Source organism: Manis pentadactyla, chromosome 11, assembly GCF_030020395.1.
Source record: "Manis pentadactyla isolate mManPen7 chromosome 11, mManPen7.hap1, whole genome shotgun sequence".
NCBI lineage: Eukaryota > Metazoa > Chordata > Mammalia > Pholidota > Manidae > Manis > Manis pentadactyla.
The window spans coordinates 106,283,067-106,297,329 of NC_080029.1; the positions used below are offsets into that span (position 1 = coordinate 106,283,067).

The 14,263-nt window shown below is 45.5% G+C and overlaps 1 protein-coding gene across 5 annotated transcripts in view; it reads left to right on the forward strand.

The window, feature by feature from the left end:
* Positions 1-14,263, forward strand: part of CGNL1 (cingulin like 1) — a 170,160-nt gene that overhangs the window by 146,238 nt on the left and 9,659 nt on the right. For all 5 annotated transcript variants that reach the window (XM_036929733.2, XM_057488844.1, XM_036929732.2 and 2 more), the window contains 2 exons: positions 3,416-3,577; positions 6,445-6,534. In XM_036929733.2, coding sequence (XP_036785628.2) covers positions 3,416-3,577; positions 6,445-6,534 — 252 coding nt within the window. The remainder of the gene's footprint in view (positions 1-3,415; positions 3,578-6,444; positions 6,535-14,263) is intronic.

The window sequence follows — 14,263 nt, forward strand, 5'->3', positions numbered from 1 at the left end:
CTCAGTGTTTACCCTCAGGGTGGCTGGAATAGGACAGACGGCATTGTACCACACAAGGAACCAGGGTGTAGCGCGTGGAATTGGCACAACTTTAACCTGACCATTTTCTTGATTAATCCAAGATTTTCTGTCTAAAAAGTTTAGGAGCTAAACTGGTGCATTTATAGGGCACCAGTGGTATGCCGGCTGTATCCAAATGATTTGCACGTATTAATGTTTTAATTTAATCCTAGAATAGGGATTATAGTAACTAATTGTTTTTTTATCATTCATTTAGAAAAGACAGAGTTTTTATTGGAGTGGGAGTAATGGACAAGAGTTTTGGAACGATAATGAAGACAAAAAGAAATCTTCAAGAATTTATGAGCACTGAAACTAGTAAAAACATACTCTTGGTTTTATATTTAGGAGTAGTAGAGCAGAGTAGCCCAAATGTTAACTTCCTTTAGTCTTGACTTCTAAAGAACTGAGAAAAATAAGGGGAATGTTTCTGATTATTTTAATGGAAAGCTGAAGGCTCTGAAATCCAAGTACAGTGTATGCTGACTTCTAGCTAGGCCTCTTGCCAACTGGGTGACCTTGAGCATGTTACCCCAGTTTTCCTGAGCATCTGTTTCTACCTTTTTAAAAGTATACAAAATAATGACGATTTAACAATTAAATGAGATAAATATGAGACTATATAGCAGGGACTGTATATATCCTGAACACTAAATGCTAGTTTTTTTTAATTCTAAGTCTTGCTTTGTTTTGTAAGCAAAGGCAAGAGCACTAAGATTCCACAGGAAAACAAGTTTTGCTTTAAAAAACAAACTTTTAATATCTTTGATGATCAAAGAAAAGTTGGCCATGAGTCAGTCCTAAAAATGTGTGGAAGAACAATGGGTATTTATTACAGACTTTGAGAATACTTCTGAAAGGTCCCTGGTAATATATCCCCTGTGGTTCAGGGTCCCATGATACAGGACTCCAAGTAAGAACTGAAGTTAGCATATTGATATCACAGTTCTCTTTGGCATTAAAAAAATCGTTTTTATTTCTACAGCAAATGGATGGGGGAATTTAGATATGTGCCAGAATACCAACAAACATCTGATATGCTGTTCTGATTTCAGAAAAATCAGTGTCACAGTGACCCTTGCTAAGTGCTTCCTGTTGCTTTTTGTATATTGGTCACTATTTTTTTTTTTTTAATGGTTATTTTGTTAGAATCTTTGGATTGGAAAGAATCTTAGAGATCCTCTAGAGAGATAAGGAAACTGAGATCTAGAGAAATTAGTTAAGACCAGAAACCAGTGTTGTTAGTAAAAGAGGAGTAATTAAAAAAAGGATTCCTTATAAAAATAAAGATAGCCCTGCCTAGATGTTCTGTGAGGCTCATTTGAATGGCAGAATCGGGCACCTCCTCATTCTGAAAGTACAGTCGGGTACCACGTGAATCAAGCTGCTCAAGTCATGGAGTTGTTGTTTAAAAGAAACGTGGATTAACCAGCCAAGCGCCCTGTGGATCCTTGAAAAATGCAAGCTCAGCTCTGTGCACTGCCTCCCACCCTGTGCTTTGGTTGAGCTGAGTTAAAGCTCTTTGTAAGAAGCAGCTCTGGGGTTCCATCCTAACTGCTGTGGGATTGCTTGCTTTGCTTTGGGAGAAATAGATATTTTACCCATTTGCCTTTGCTGTGGAGCTAGAAAAGTTCTGATGAAGGTAATCTTTAGAGAATTAAGGCTTAGAGTTCACTGTTCTGCAGTTTATTTTCTAAATCCCATTGTTAGCAAAGGGCAGTTTTAACTACTTAAAAGAGCAGCACTTGTAGATTCCAGAGTTATTTGCTTATTTGTGATTACAGACACTGTACTAATTATTCTCTCCTGCATGTCCTTATCGTGTACCCTTAGGAGACAGAGCCTTTGCTAGATGTTAGAAGGGGCAGACTGGGTGTTGGAAGGTAGGAATGTGCTAGGCAGTGGGGGTGAAGGGATGTGCCGGACATTGGGAGGGTTACTAAAAGGAGATGTGGGCTCTACACTTACTGTCTGTTTTTCTCACTCAAATCCATGTTCTTTTCAGGTATTATCTCATTTGATTCTCATTACAGGTCTTTTAGGTATGTTTCATAATTATCCCAGTATTGCAATTCTGGAAACTGAGGCACAGAGGTATACTTTTTGTTAAGACTATTTTCGAGAGAGTTTTAATCCTCTGGAGTACAGTGTACCTTCTGTATCCAAAGAATGTCCCATCACCCTTTTCCCATGGGATGATTTTCACTTTATGCTTTTGCTCACAGTTTCATTTCAGAGCTGCGCTTCCACTCAGTTACCACCAAAACCAGACTAGGGTCTTGATCTGGAGATGTCTTCTTCAAGGCTGTGCTGTTCTCATCGCAATGGCAGCCTTCAGGAGAGGAACACACTCCCTAAAGTCTTCCCACTGGTCTTCCTAAGTTAGCCTAACCTCTTGGGCCCCCCAAAAGAGTATCTTTGAGGCTTCCTCAACTTTTGTGTGACAGCACCCCCAAAGGCTGGTATTCCTTAATGGAGTATGCCGCTCACCCTCCATACTCCCCCAAGGAAGTAAACCCTGAGCATTAAATTCCTGCCGCTGTGTGTTCTCCCGTCACCCTGCACCATCTCCTCAAGGGAAGGGAGTTGAAAACAAAACAGGCAGCGTCGTGCTTCACCGAATCAGTCCACACGGATGTTTCAGGTGTTTAGGGAATACCTGCTGTGGGTGGTGAGGTGGCAGTCCCCTTGCAGGGAAGCGAAATCATAGACAACCCCTTGTGAATAAAGCTCTTTTATCTGTTGCACTTTCTCCAAAGCTGTTATTTCAGTGCCACCTTGTGGGTGAAAAAAGCACTGTCAGTTACAATAGCTGATATGTGGTTTCCTAGATAGCAGTGGTTTTCACCTAAGGAGCGTGCCTCTATTACTAGGTTGCTTTGGAGTCACTAATTTACTTTTTATTTTCACCTAATTGAAACCTCTGTTGAGATGATGCTGATACAGATGGGTGATTTTCAAGTATTTTTGGCCAGGAACTATAGTAAAAAATTCACCTTGGCATTGCCACCCAGTATACAACCATCCATACAAACATAAGACTACCTAGCACAAAAGTGTCACAAAACGGTATTTGCCTGTCCTCTACTCTTATGTTTTTTCTGTTATATTTATTTTAAAATGTTGACTAACATTTACTAAATTGAATTTAGAACCCAATGGGTTGCTATCTGTAGCTAGAACACTGCTTTTAATAGAAGAGGAAACTGAGGCCCAGAGGGAGATGGTAGTTGCTTGAAGTCTTCTGAGCTCCATTATAGTGGGCGTCTACCTGATCTTCGTCAGGGTCAGCCTGTGCACCGTCTGCCAAGATCTCTCTGCTTCTGATGGGCCCCCCAACTCCCTCTTATTCCAGATGCGCCTGATGGAGGAGGAGTTACGGGACTACCAAAGAGCTCAGGATGAAGCCCTCACGAAAAGGCAGCTTCTGGAACAGACGCTGAAGGACCTGGAGTACGAGCTAGAGGCCAAGAGCCACCTCAGAGATGACCGTAGCCGACTCATCAAGCAGATGGAGGTCTGTAGGCTGCCCGGGCATGAGCCAGGGTCTGTGGTCAGCAAGTGCGGGGCATGAGGGACACACACCACCTCTGTTCAAAGCTCAGCCTCCAGGAAGTCTTTGGTTTTTATTCTCTTTGAGTAGCCAGACATTAATGGAGTCATTTTTGGATTTGAAGGAGAAGCTGGTAGTTCATAAGATGGCAGAGCTGGAAGGAATTATAGAAACTGTTTAGCACAGTGTCCTCATTGTCTTGAAGAGGAAGCAAAACAGAGTTCCAGGAAGGTTAGGTGATTTTACGTAAGGGTACATAACTCATTTCTGTTTGTTGTTTCTCCTGTCCAGCTACAGAGGAGGTAACACTGCTGTGCATCTAGAGCAGGGCTGTGCTTTGGGTCCAGACCACCTGCTCTGAGGGGTGCCCAGCACTCATTTGCCCTCCACATGCTTTATTCTTGTTTCCTGATTCTGGCCCATTTTCCAGTACAGATGATCCAGCTTTGCTAAAGCTGCAGCGAACTGTGGCTCAGTTCATTTTGGAGAGACTGTATGTTCGTAGTCCAAGGCAATATGTCAGAACACAGGCTCAGTGGGGTCACCAGCTGGGGTGATCTTTTCGCAAGGTGAAAACACAATACATTAGAAAAAGGTGAATCTAGTAAGAGAACCTAAATATAAACAGCCTGAGAATGAGAGAACCTTAATATTGGTCAACTTGAATTTATAAAATTATTAAAACTCAAGAGCAAACCCAAGCACAAACCACACACTCCCCCACCCCCCACATCCCAGCAGAATTTAGAGGGGAAGAGAGACCTAAAAATCAGCCACAGACCTATAGGAGAAGTTAAAACTGTCAAGGTTTTGATAAAAGTCAGACAGTGCTCAAGGCCAGCGAGAGAGAGTTTGAATTAAAAAAAAATCTATGGAATTCCTGATTCAACTTTACAAATAAATAGAAATAACTTTTAAAACCTCCAGGGGACCAAGTGACAGTTTCTATCTAGGAAAAGATATTTCTCCCATTAAAGACTATATTGGATGGGCCCTTTCTAGAGGCTAGAATAACCTGGTTACAATTTTATTGTTCTGTGTAAGATTGCTGTGTGTTTTGCTAGTGTCTTGGTTCTGATCTTATTAAGGTAGGTCATTTTAAGACAAGTTAAGGTCCACCCAGTTAACTAGGAAGTGATTATTGAGGGACCCAAACAGTCTGGTTAGAAGCCAGCTAAAGCCTTGGAGGCAGTGACGTGGGAAGTGATCATGTAGTGACCATTGGCCTGGCTCCCTGAATGCCCTGCTGTGTTCTGTTCAGCACAGATTGTAGGCAGAAAGAGAGCCCCACGAAGAGGTGATTTTAGATAAACATTGGGTTGTCAGTTCATCTCTTTCTGGAATATTCTGACTAAAAGGAACATTTCCTTTTGTTAACGCAAGGTCTAGAAGTAGTGGCATAGCTAATCTCCTTTGCCCCTGTGCATTATTATTTATTTATTTATCCTCTGCAGTATTTTAGATGTTTCTCCACTGATTCAAGAATACAACTGTGCAGCATGCTGGAGGGGTGGTTTCTCCCTAATCAGTAGCTGGCAGGACTGTCTTGCTGTGACTAATATCTTGCCTGTTCCTTCACTGGTACTTAAGAATTAATTCTCAGGGATCAAGGGCTCTCTCAGTAATGGACATTTTTCTGTAAACTCAATAATCTAGGTGGCTGTTTCATGTAAATGCAGCATTTGTGGACTTGATGATTTCTGACTAGAGTGAAACTGGCCTTGGAGGAGTCCAGAACCACTGAACAGATAGGAGTTTGGTACCGGAACCCAGCTCTCTCTTCCGAGTTGGTCTTTGGCACTTGCGGCTCCTGAGAGAGTGCTTTTTGGGTTTTCTTTAGATGATGATCACTAATAGGGATCACACACATTTAGTCACTCACGTGAGTTGTCTGAGTTTTATTTGTGGTGCTTATAGAAGCATCCATAGCTTGCCAGCCAACTTTGACAATTGCAGAGACAGTATTTATGTGCAGATGCTGCGGGTGCATATTTAAAAACTCACCATGCTGATTGCTTTTAGCATGTTGTGACTCTGAGTTAACACAGACATATGACAAATTGGCTGGTGAAAGGAGAAACACATGCACAAGCCCTACAACCTCCCAGTTCAAGGTGGTTTGTGATGGAAGCTTTTTTTTTTTTTTTGTATACACAAAGCTACTCTGAAATGGTTTTCTCTTAACATCCAATGATGTTAAATTAGGATCCAGCAAGGAAGGTAGAAATTACTGTTCTTCTGTGATGACTGATTTAGCAGAATGGGCCAGGACTGTCTTTGTTATTCTGATGTGGATTTGGGACTGCATGGTGCTGAGTGTCGGAGGTTTGTTCCCTGGAAGGAAGAGGTGCAGAAGCCTGTTATGGACTTGACTCCTGCAAGGCTGTTGGAAACGATGAGCAGGAGAGAAGTAAAGCATTGTCTTGAGCTTTGAGTTTTTAGAAAAATGTGCCTTGGATGATGGCTCACACATTGTCATTTAACAGGTAGCTTAGACACCTGTTAGGCTTAGGCAGTTCTTTGTAAAATTATTGATTCATAAGGGGAAACATGCTAAGATACCGTTAGTGTTCACACACTAGGGTTTGGGTGATATTTTTCTCCTTTTATGTATTTTCTAAATACACAATTAAATTTTATATTATAAAATCAATAAAACACAGTTTTAAAATATCTGCTTTGTGCAGAAAGAGAAATAGCCACATGTTTTCCCCAGACTCTAATGATATCCAGCTCTGACCTGCTCTTGGGGTTTTCCTTCCACAGGGCAGCCCTTGCACCTAACCTGGGTCGATGTAAGTTAAGTAGGCTGTTTGTGACTTCTTTCTTAGGACAAAGTGTCTCAGCTGGAGATGGAACTGGAAGAAGAAAGAAACAATTCAGATTTGCTGTCTGAGAGGATCAGTTGGAGCAGGGAACAGGTACTGTGGAATGCTGGGTGGGTTGTCCTGCATGGAGAAAGAAATGTGAGCACTTCAACTGAGGACTCAGCTAGAGGTAGGGAGAGAAAGTTCATGCCTCGTGGAAGTGATGGAAGATTGAGGAGTCTTCACCCCCAGTCAGTACAAGGGAGGTATAAAGCATATAAATTGGAAATTTCCAGAGTGGTTATAGATAATAATCTAATAGCCATAATCACCAATGTGCTTTTAGAACTGAGCCTCTAGGAATCATTAGTTCAGCAAGCAATTGTGTGACATTTGGTAGCTGGCACCATGTTAGTGCCATGGAAAGTAAATGGTGTGCAGTCTTTTCCTTAAAGGACTTTACCAGCTAATTAGCAATACATACACCTCTGAGGCATTCACAATACATTAACAGGACCTTCCAAGCGAATGCTTTTTGCAGTTTTCACATGTAAGGAGTTTCACCTACTCTTGATCCTTACAGCGACACTGGGAGACACCCAGGGACAGTTCTTGCTGGGTTCACACTGTAGATAATGGAACTAATTTCTCAAAGTGTACTCAGTATAATCCTAAGGTTTTTGGACTTTGTTTCCATATTTTAATTTCAAAAAAGCCCAGAGTGGCTAAGGCATATCCTGGGGAGGAGGTGTTATATTGCTAGAATGTGGTGGTGCCATTAACTGGTTTCCATGCCCAAACCGTTTGATAAAATGATGGGACCAGGCTTCAGAACACTCAGTGGCAGTTTTGCAGAGAACTTGTGTTCATGTGTTCACCAGCATCAGCCTTTCATGTACATGATACCCGTGGAAATCTTTCAGTACAACTTACTCAGTTGTCCGTCTAGGTCCTGAAAACGGTAGTGGAAAAATTGTGCTTTCCACCTCTTGATTTGCCTCAGGCCCTTTCTTAATTAAACAATGCAAGCAAACCATAAAAACCTTTGATAATGCTGAGTTTAATTTAGGGAATTATCTATGTAAAGGATTAAAATTAAAAGTCTGAAAAAATACAAATTAGTTTGGGCAAAATCTTCCCCATCCAAAGAAGCATTTTGCTCTGATCACTCGTCTGCTTATTCACATGCACCCGCTTCCCCTTGGCTGACTGAGAACTGGAAGTTCCAGTGAGTGCCTAAGGACAAAGCCATTCCAAGCTGGTAAGCCCCTTGCTCAAAGTCAAAGGGGAGTCACTGGCTTCTTTTCCCTCTACCATTGTTTCCCTTTGCTAGCTTCTTTGCAAACAGGTAAAATGGTCAGGCTATTTTGCTCCTGAGGGTGAAAAAATTCTAGCCAGAGGCTCCTTGGACCCTCCACCCTAAGCTCAGGCTCTGTCTCCTGCTCCAGGGCTGAGAGCAGCATCCTCTGGAGGAGTGGCAGCCCATCTGGCCTGGGCTGCAGAAGTTCAGAGCAAGACCCTCGTGAAAACCTAAAGTCCAGATGGAAAGCCCAACCTTGACGTTTAGCCCCAATAGGTTCTCACTAAAGCTTGTGTTTTCTAAGTTCTCTCACTGGTATGAAAGCGTTGTGTTACAAGTCCCTGCCGGCTCCGCTAAGTAGCCACGTTACTTAGGGGGTATTTTAGGGTCTGCTAAGCATTCATGATAATGGAAGAGGTGGCCATGAATTTGTTTTGCCAACACTTCTGATTTATGCAAGGAGGAATGGGGTGGGGAGGAGTTTGTCCTCCTATCAGTAACCAGGCTATTAAAACAGACTTCCAGACCCACGTTTTATGCCAAAAGCAAAACGCATACAAGCCGAACCAGAAGGTGGTAGGTAACCTTCCTGGCTCAGATGATGTTCCAACCTGAGAAAATGGGTCACTTGGATTAGTTTGCTTTCGGCCCCTTCTTTCTCCTCTCAACTGAACTCTTGGACCATGGGGAATGGAGCTGCTCTCTGTGGTGCGGTCAACGTTGGAAATATTTCCACTGAGCTGAGAACCTGAAGCAAGTCCGGGGAAGAAGTTAAAGGAACTTCTGTCTGCGGGTCTCAGCCCTGACTCCTGCACCAACCCCACGTCTTCAGGAAGGGCCCAGCCTCTCTGAGTGCAGCCTCTAAAATCAATAAAAATAAGGCTCTTTGTCCAGGAGATTTCTGAAGGCTTTTTATATTCTCACATTGAAATGCTATTAGAAGGTCTTATAAAACAAAAGGGTCTGAGTCACCTTTAATTCCCTCATTCTCTCCCTGAATGAGTTACATACCTACAAAGATGAGTTCCACAAAGGCTCTAGTGTCTTTCTCCTATTAGTCCTATTTTCCTTTCCTATTTTCTTTCTTCTCTTTGCATTCTCTGAGGTACAGAGGGAAAAGCCTGGTGTCTAAGTGGAGAAGAGGAACGTCAGGTTGAAACTGATGTAGGAATTGCTAAAACAAAACCAAACTCCTGAGATAAAGTGAGGTGTCCCAGTTGAGTGCTCAGGGCCTCTCTGCTGGTGTCCGTGTCTCCAGATTTGTGAGGAAGCATAATGAAATGGGTTGACCAAATACCCTCTCAGGAAGGCATTTGAGTCTCATTCAAAGTGGACATCAATATGAGACTGACTTCTTGCCTCTTAAACCAAAGGCTCTAAGGAAGGCCCTTGGGTGTAGACAGTTGAGCCTTGATTCTGAAGCTGTTTCAATCCACTGAGGTTAACTTCTCAGGCCTTGTGCTTGCTCCCTTCCTGCCCAAGTCAGAGGAATGGGACACTTCCAAACCTGAGACCCCTTCTCCTCTGCCCCCGGAATGCTGGCCTGTGATGTCACCTTAAAAGGGATGTCTCCTAAGGAATGGGAAATCGTTGCCTGTCTGTTATCTCCAACCCGGTTTATAATATTGGCCCTGGACTCCTGACAGACTGCTATGAAGGACTGAAAAGGGAAGGTGTGGGGAATTTTATTTTTGGATTTTGCTCTCTTTAAATTAAAAAGTAAGCGATTAGAGCTCTTTTTTTTAACTCTAACTCTGCATTCTTACAAGTCCCTCTCCTGAACCTTTGCTTCTGCCAAACATTTCCCATTCTTTTTCTTAGTCTTAGTGATAGACCTTAGGTGAAAAAGCTAGCAGAGAAAGGTTTTCCAGCAGTATTAGCAAATGGCCAGCCCCTTTCACAGCATCTTAGATCTGGCAAGGACCCCCAAGTTCATCCCCTCAGACCTCCCTTGCAGTGGAGGGGAGATGGTCCTGGGGACCATCTGAGGCCCGAGCGCCACCCAGGATCTGGCCAGGTCGCCCGGCTGGGTAGTTGCAGAGATGGTCTGAGGGCTCTCCACTCCCAAAGCTGTTGTATCTCCCAGTGCCTGTGCAGCGTGATGGGCACCTGCTGCATGCATGGCATTGCAGTAAGGCTGAGAAACTATTAAAAGTGGCCCCTGTCCTTCAGGTGCTGTGGCTTGTTTGAAGAGATGGGGCATACCTAAAAAAATGGATCACTACCAAGAAAGAGCAGCAGATCCTAAGTGCCAAGTGCAGGATTCAAGCAGCTAGTGAGGGAAAGGCTGTAGGAGTTCTTAGAGGAAAGTGGACCACAGCTAGCTTTGAAGAAGGGGTAAGATTCAGGCCAACTAAGGAGGGTAAAGGAATCCTGGATAGAATGAATAGTGAACAAGAATTAGGGGTCAGATATATATACTCTGGTCACTTGATCAGGTTTCTGATTTCTATGAGGGATTAAAGGCAGGTAAGTTTGGAGAGACAGGCTGAACGTTTGAAAGGACCCTCCCCTGAAGGCAGTAGGGAGTCAGTGGATGTTGTTGAGCAGAACAGTGAAGCCACCTAGTGTTCTAGAAAATTAATGTGGTAGGTATGGGGGTAAGGGCAGAAGGAGAGACCAGGAGGAGGCGCACCTGAGATGTCCCCAGGGACAGAGGACAGGAAGGGCAGTTGTGGGATCAAACATTCTATGCTTTCCATGTTTTTTTTTCCCCTCTTTTTTGTGTATACATTTAACACTTAGTAAACTCTGGCCACAATTTTAGTGAGTTCCCAGCCTTCCTAGGGCCTTTCTTTCCATATGTGCTCAGGATATTATTTTGCAGGCTGATAGATCCTAGGAATCCTAATAGAAAGATTTTTCAAACTTTGGATGCTTAGATTTTGTTTTCAAATCTGACTAATTGGAAGGAGAAGGGATGGGTTTGGATTTGATTAAAGTATGCTTCTTTTATAAAACAGGTGAGGAGTGTTTGTTTTCTCACTCAAATATAGTTCCACTGTACACAGGAAGACTTCTGATTGACAAGCTGGCAGAAAATTCAGTTAGGAAGTGGGTATTTTATTGGCTTTGGGTCTTTTTAAATCCAGAGAAATCCTTTTTCCTTACCTTCTTCCAAAACCCTGTTTCTGCTTGCGACAGTTGCCACCCTTACGGAGGATTCCCTAAGCACTGGGTGCTGTTTGCTCACTGTTTTCAGGGCTTGCTGGTAAGTGACTGCTGGGGTGACAGAGCTTGTTAGAAGTGGAGCCATCATTGGACTCCAAAGCCTACTGCCTCCCACCTGCTTCCAGCATCCCCGCATCAGACTGTAAGAGTGGTAACTCTCCTCCACAGATACATTTGGGGCCTCTTTTCCCAAGTTAAAATAGTGCCACAGTGCCTCTTAATATGGGTGAGGACTTGGGTTTACTTGATCTTCTCCTGGCTCTCCTGATGAGTCCAGGATTTACATAGCAACAGAGAGGCCCAGCATGGCAGCCGAGTGAGCTGACCGGGCACTGCTGTGTGGTGGGGGTGGTTGAGTGCACACAGTGAATGGTGGAGCTGCGCCGGAATGGAGAGGTGTTCTCCTGGCCATGGAGGCCAGGATGACCCAGCTCAGTGGAAGGACGATTCATCGCAGCCAGGCAGCTGGCCAGCGGGAGGAAAAGTACTGCAGACTTCGGATGGTGTCATGGTCTTTGCAGTGACTGAGTGAGGCTGCCCTGTAACCTTGGCAACTGCAGGATACATCCCGGTGGATACAGTTTACGGCTTCTGCAGTCACTTTTGGGAACTGCTCCCCGGTGTCTGGCTCACACCTGCTCCTCAATCTGCACCAGGGAGATGCAGCCAGCAGGATATGGGCCTGGGAAATCAGGCAGGAAGTGAGAGGGCAAAATGGGACTGCCTTTTTCTTTTTTTTTTTAATTAAGATGATCCTAGTCTCAGGACTGCCTCCTACTGTATTGGCTGCTCAAAAACCCAATGTGAACAGTTGGTTAACGATAATTTTCCTTTCTGTGATTATCATTTTAAAATTCTAGCCGGTAGTATAGGCTCGCCAGCCCCTTTATAGCCCAATGGTTAACACAGGTAATGGGGTTAAATATTGTTATTAGCAATCATAAATATCTAGCTTTTCATTAACCCAGAAGGCAGCTGCTTCTAATCCTGAGAGCTGGCTCAGGTCACGGGTGCCTCTAGCATAAAACCCGCCGGAATCTGATACTGTTGTTTCCGATCACAATGCTCAGGGTTTAGCATTCTTTCAGTCCAGCTGTGATAAACTGTTGCCTTCAGCTCCTGTTCTGCTTTTAATTGAACTGGAAAGTTTTTGTTGGGTCTGTTTAATATAGTTGAAGGATAAACAGCATGTAAAGCACTAAGCTGATACCAAAAATGCTTTCCCGGCCTCGGATTTACTTCCCTAGCCCCAAGGAGGAAGCTGGCCAAGCCAAGGGCCTTTCTCTCCTTCCTTCCTTCCTTCCTTCCCTCCCGTCCCCTCCCCTCTTGCCAGTGTGGACTCAGGGTGAGAAGGGCGGGATGTGGAACGTCCCCAGTCAGGGGGCCGACTCCAGGGGTCGCTGTATGGAGGAGCCAAGCTGAAGCCCTTCTGGCTTATCGTGAAACCCGTCCTTGGGAACGTGGGCCACAACTCCACATGGTAGTCCTTGTATAAGGTTCCAAGTGGTGAATTTATTTTAGAATTTAGTGTCCCGTGGTCCTTTTTGACGAGTTGAAGGAAGCCTGTCATGCTTGCTAAAAGCCTTGGTTTCCAAAAGATTGAAGACAAATGGACAGCCTGGTCGCAGTAACTGTTGTTTCATGGTCACACATTTGTTCCTTCCTGTTCTTCATTCTAATTAATTTTACACTTCCATGTTAATAGCCGCCTCTTGAGGGGATGTGGTAGGGTAGAAATAATTACAGGTTTCTTTTGTTTTTCCTCTGAGAGTCACTGTTTGCCCGGGGCTCCCCAGGGGAGCCTGGAATCTGCAGAGACCTCGGGGAGGCTGCTTGTGTGTGTGTGTTTGGGGGAGGAGTGGGTGCGGCTCCTAGAGGCCCAGGTCCTGGCAGGACCTCGATTCTCCAGTTAGTGGCACTGAGGGGGCCAGACTTTGGCCAGTGGCTGCTGCTTGCTGTCGCAGGGGCTGCCCTGAACTCCCGGCCTGGACCCGGAGCTGCACAAACTTTTGACAGTGCCTGGATCCCCCCATGGTGGCGCTTCTCGGCCTCATTCCACTGTGGACTACCCTTCCTTTTGGGCTCCAGTCTCCCCAGAATTCTCCCTTCTTGTAGAATTTACCTTTCATTGAGGAACCTGGTTCCTATTGGTTTGCCAAGAGGGGGAAAAGGAATGTGTGATTTTCAGCCAGAAAGCCTAGGTTATATTCCCAAAGCTGCCTCCAGCATTCCTGAGCCTTCCACCCGCAAGCGGGGAGTGACAGCATCGGCCTCAGAGAACGCTGGATTAATGGGCTCAGACACGGACACTCGCTGTCACCCGGGGCCTGTCACCAGGGGCTCTTGCTATTTCCCTCCTTGGTCCTTAGGCCCTGAGCACAGCTGCGGAGGTCACCCCCTGACCCCCTAAAAGCACATGCTGCACAGCTGCAATGAGACCCTGGCCTCCGCTCTGCAGGCCTTTATTGTCTTCTGGTGCTTTTTTGGCCACACACCCCACAGCAACTAGATTTCTAAATTTTGTTCTCTCTCTACAAGCCACCAGTTCTTCCTTATCCCTTCACTTTGGGGAAAATAATCCCCTTCCCTTCTTCCTGTGCCTCCACACCCCAGGAACTGCCTCCCCCTGAGCCTGGAGTCATGTTCTCTCTCCTAGGCTCAGAGAAAGTGCATCTCTCCCACTCCTATGCCACCTGTGCGGGGCCTGGGTCCCGGGTCCCGTTTTCCTGTCACGCGCCCTTCTCGTCCTAGTCCAGCCTCTCTAACTTGCCCAAGCCCCTTCCAGGACCTCTCCACCCTCCGCTGTAGCTGTTGGCTGGCCACCGAGGAGGTCTAGAGGAGAGGCTGCGCCCCCTCCCGCCTGGCAACCTCCTGGTCTCTGTGGTCCAGCACCCTCTCTGCACAGCCGTCCGAAGCCCACCACTTGTCCAGCCCAGGTGCTGGCTGGCTCCTCAGTCCTGCTCCTGCCTGACCTTCCTCAGTGCTCCCCTGCTGGGTTTTTGGGACGGGTCTGTCCTGTGTTCTTCCCGTGACAGGAGGTGGAGGGGACAGGGCCCCCCAGGGTGTGGGCTGGATCCTCATTCTGCATGTGTGTCCCCTCAGTGAGCTCATCCGTCTGCAGCTCCGGCTGGCACCACCCAGTTTCCGTGCATGTGCCTGCAGCCTGTCCCGCACCGTGGAGATAGAGGGGACTAGTAACAGCGCCTGTTACTGTTGGTGGGTGGTGAGGGTTAAATGAGATAACACTGTAAAAATGCCCAGGCTCACTTCAGTAAGTGCCACCCAGGGGGTTGCTGCTTTCACATTGTGATGGCCCAGCGTGACTGCTCCCCGTCTGCCTCCCACCTGACCTCTCACCTGCTCTTGCCTGCC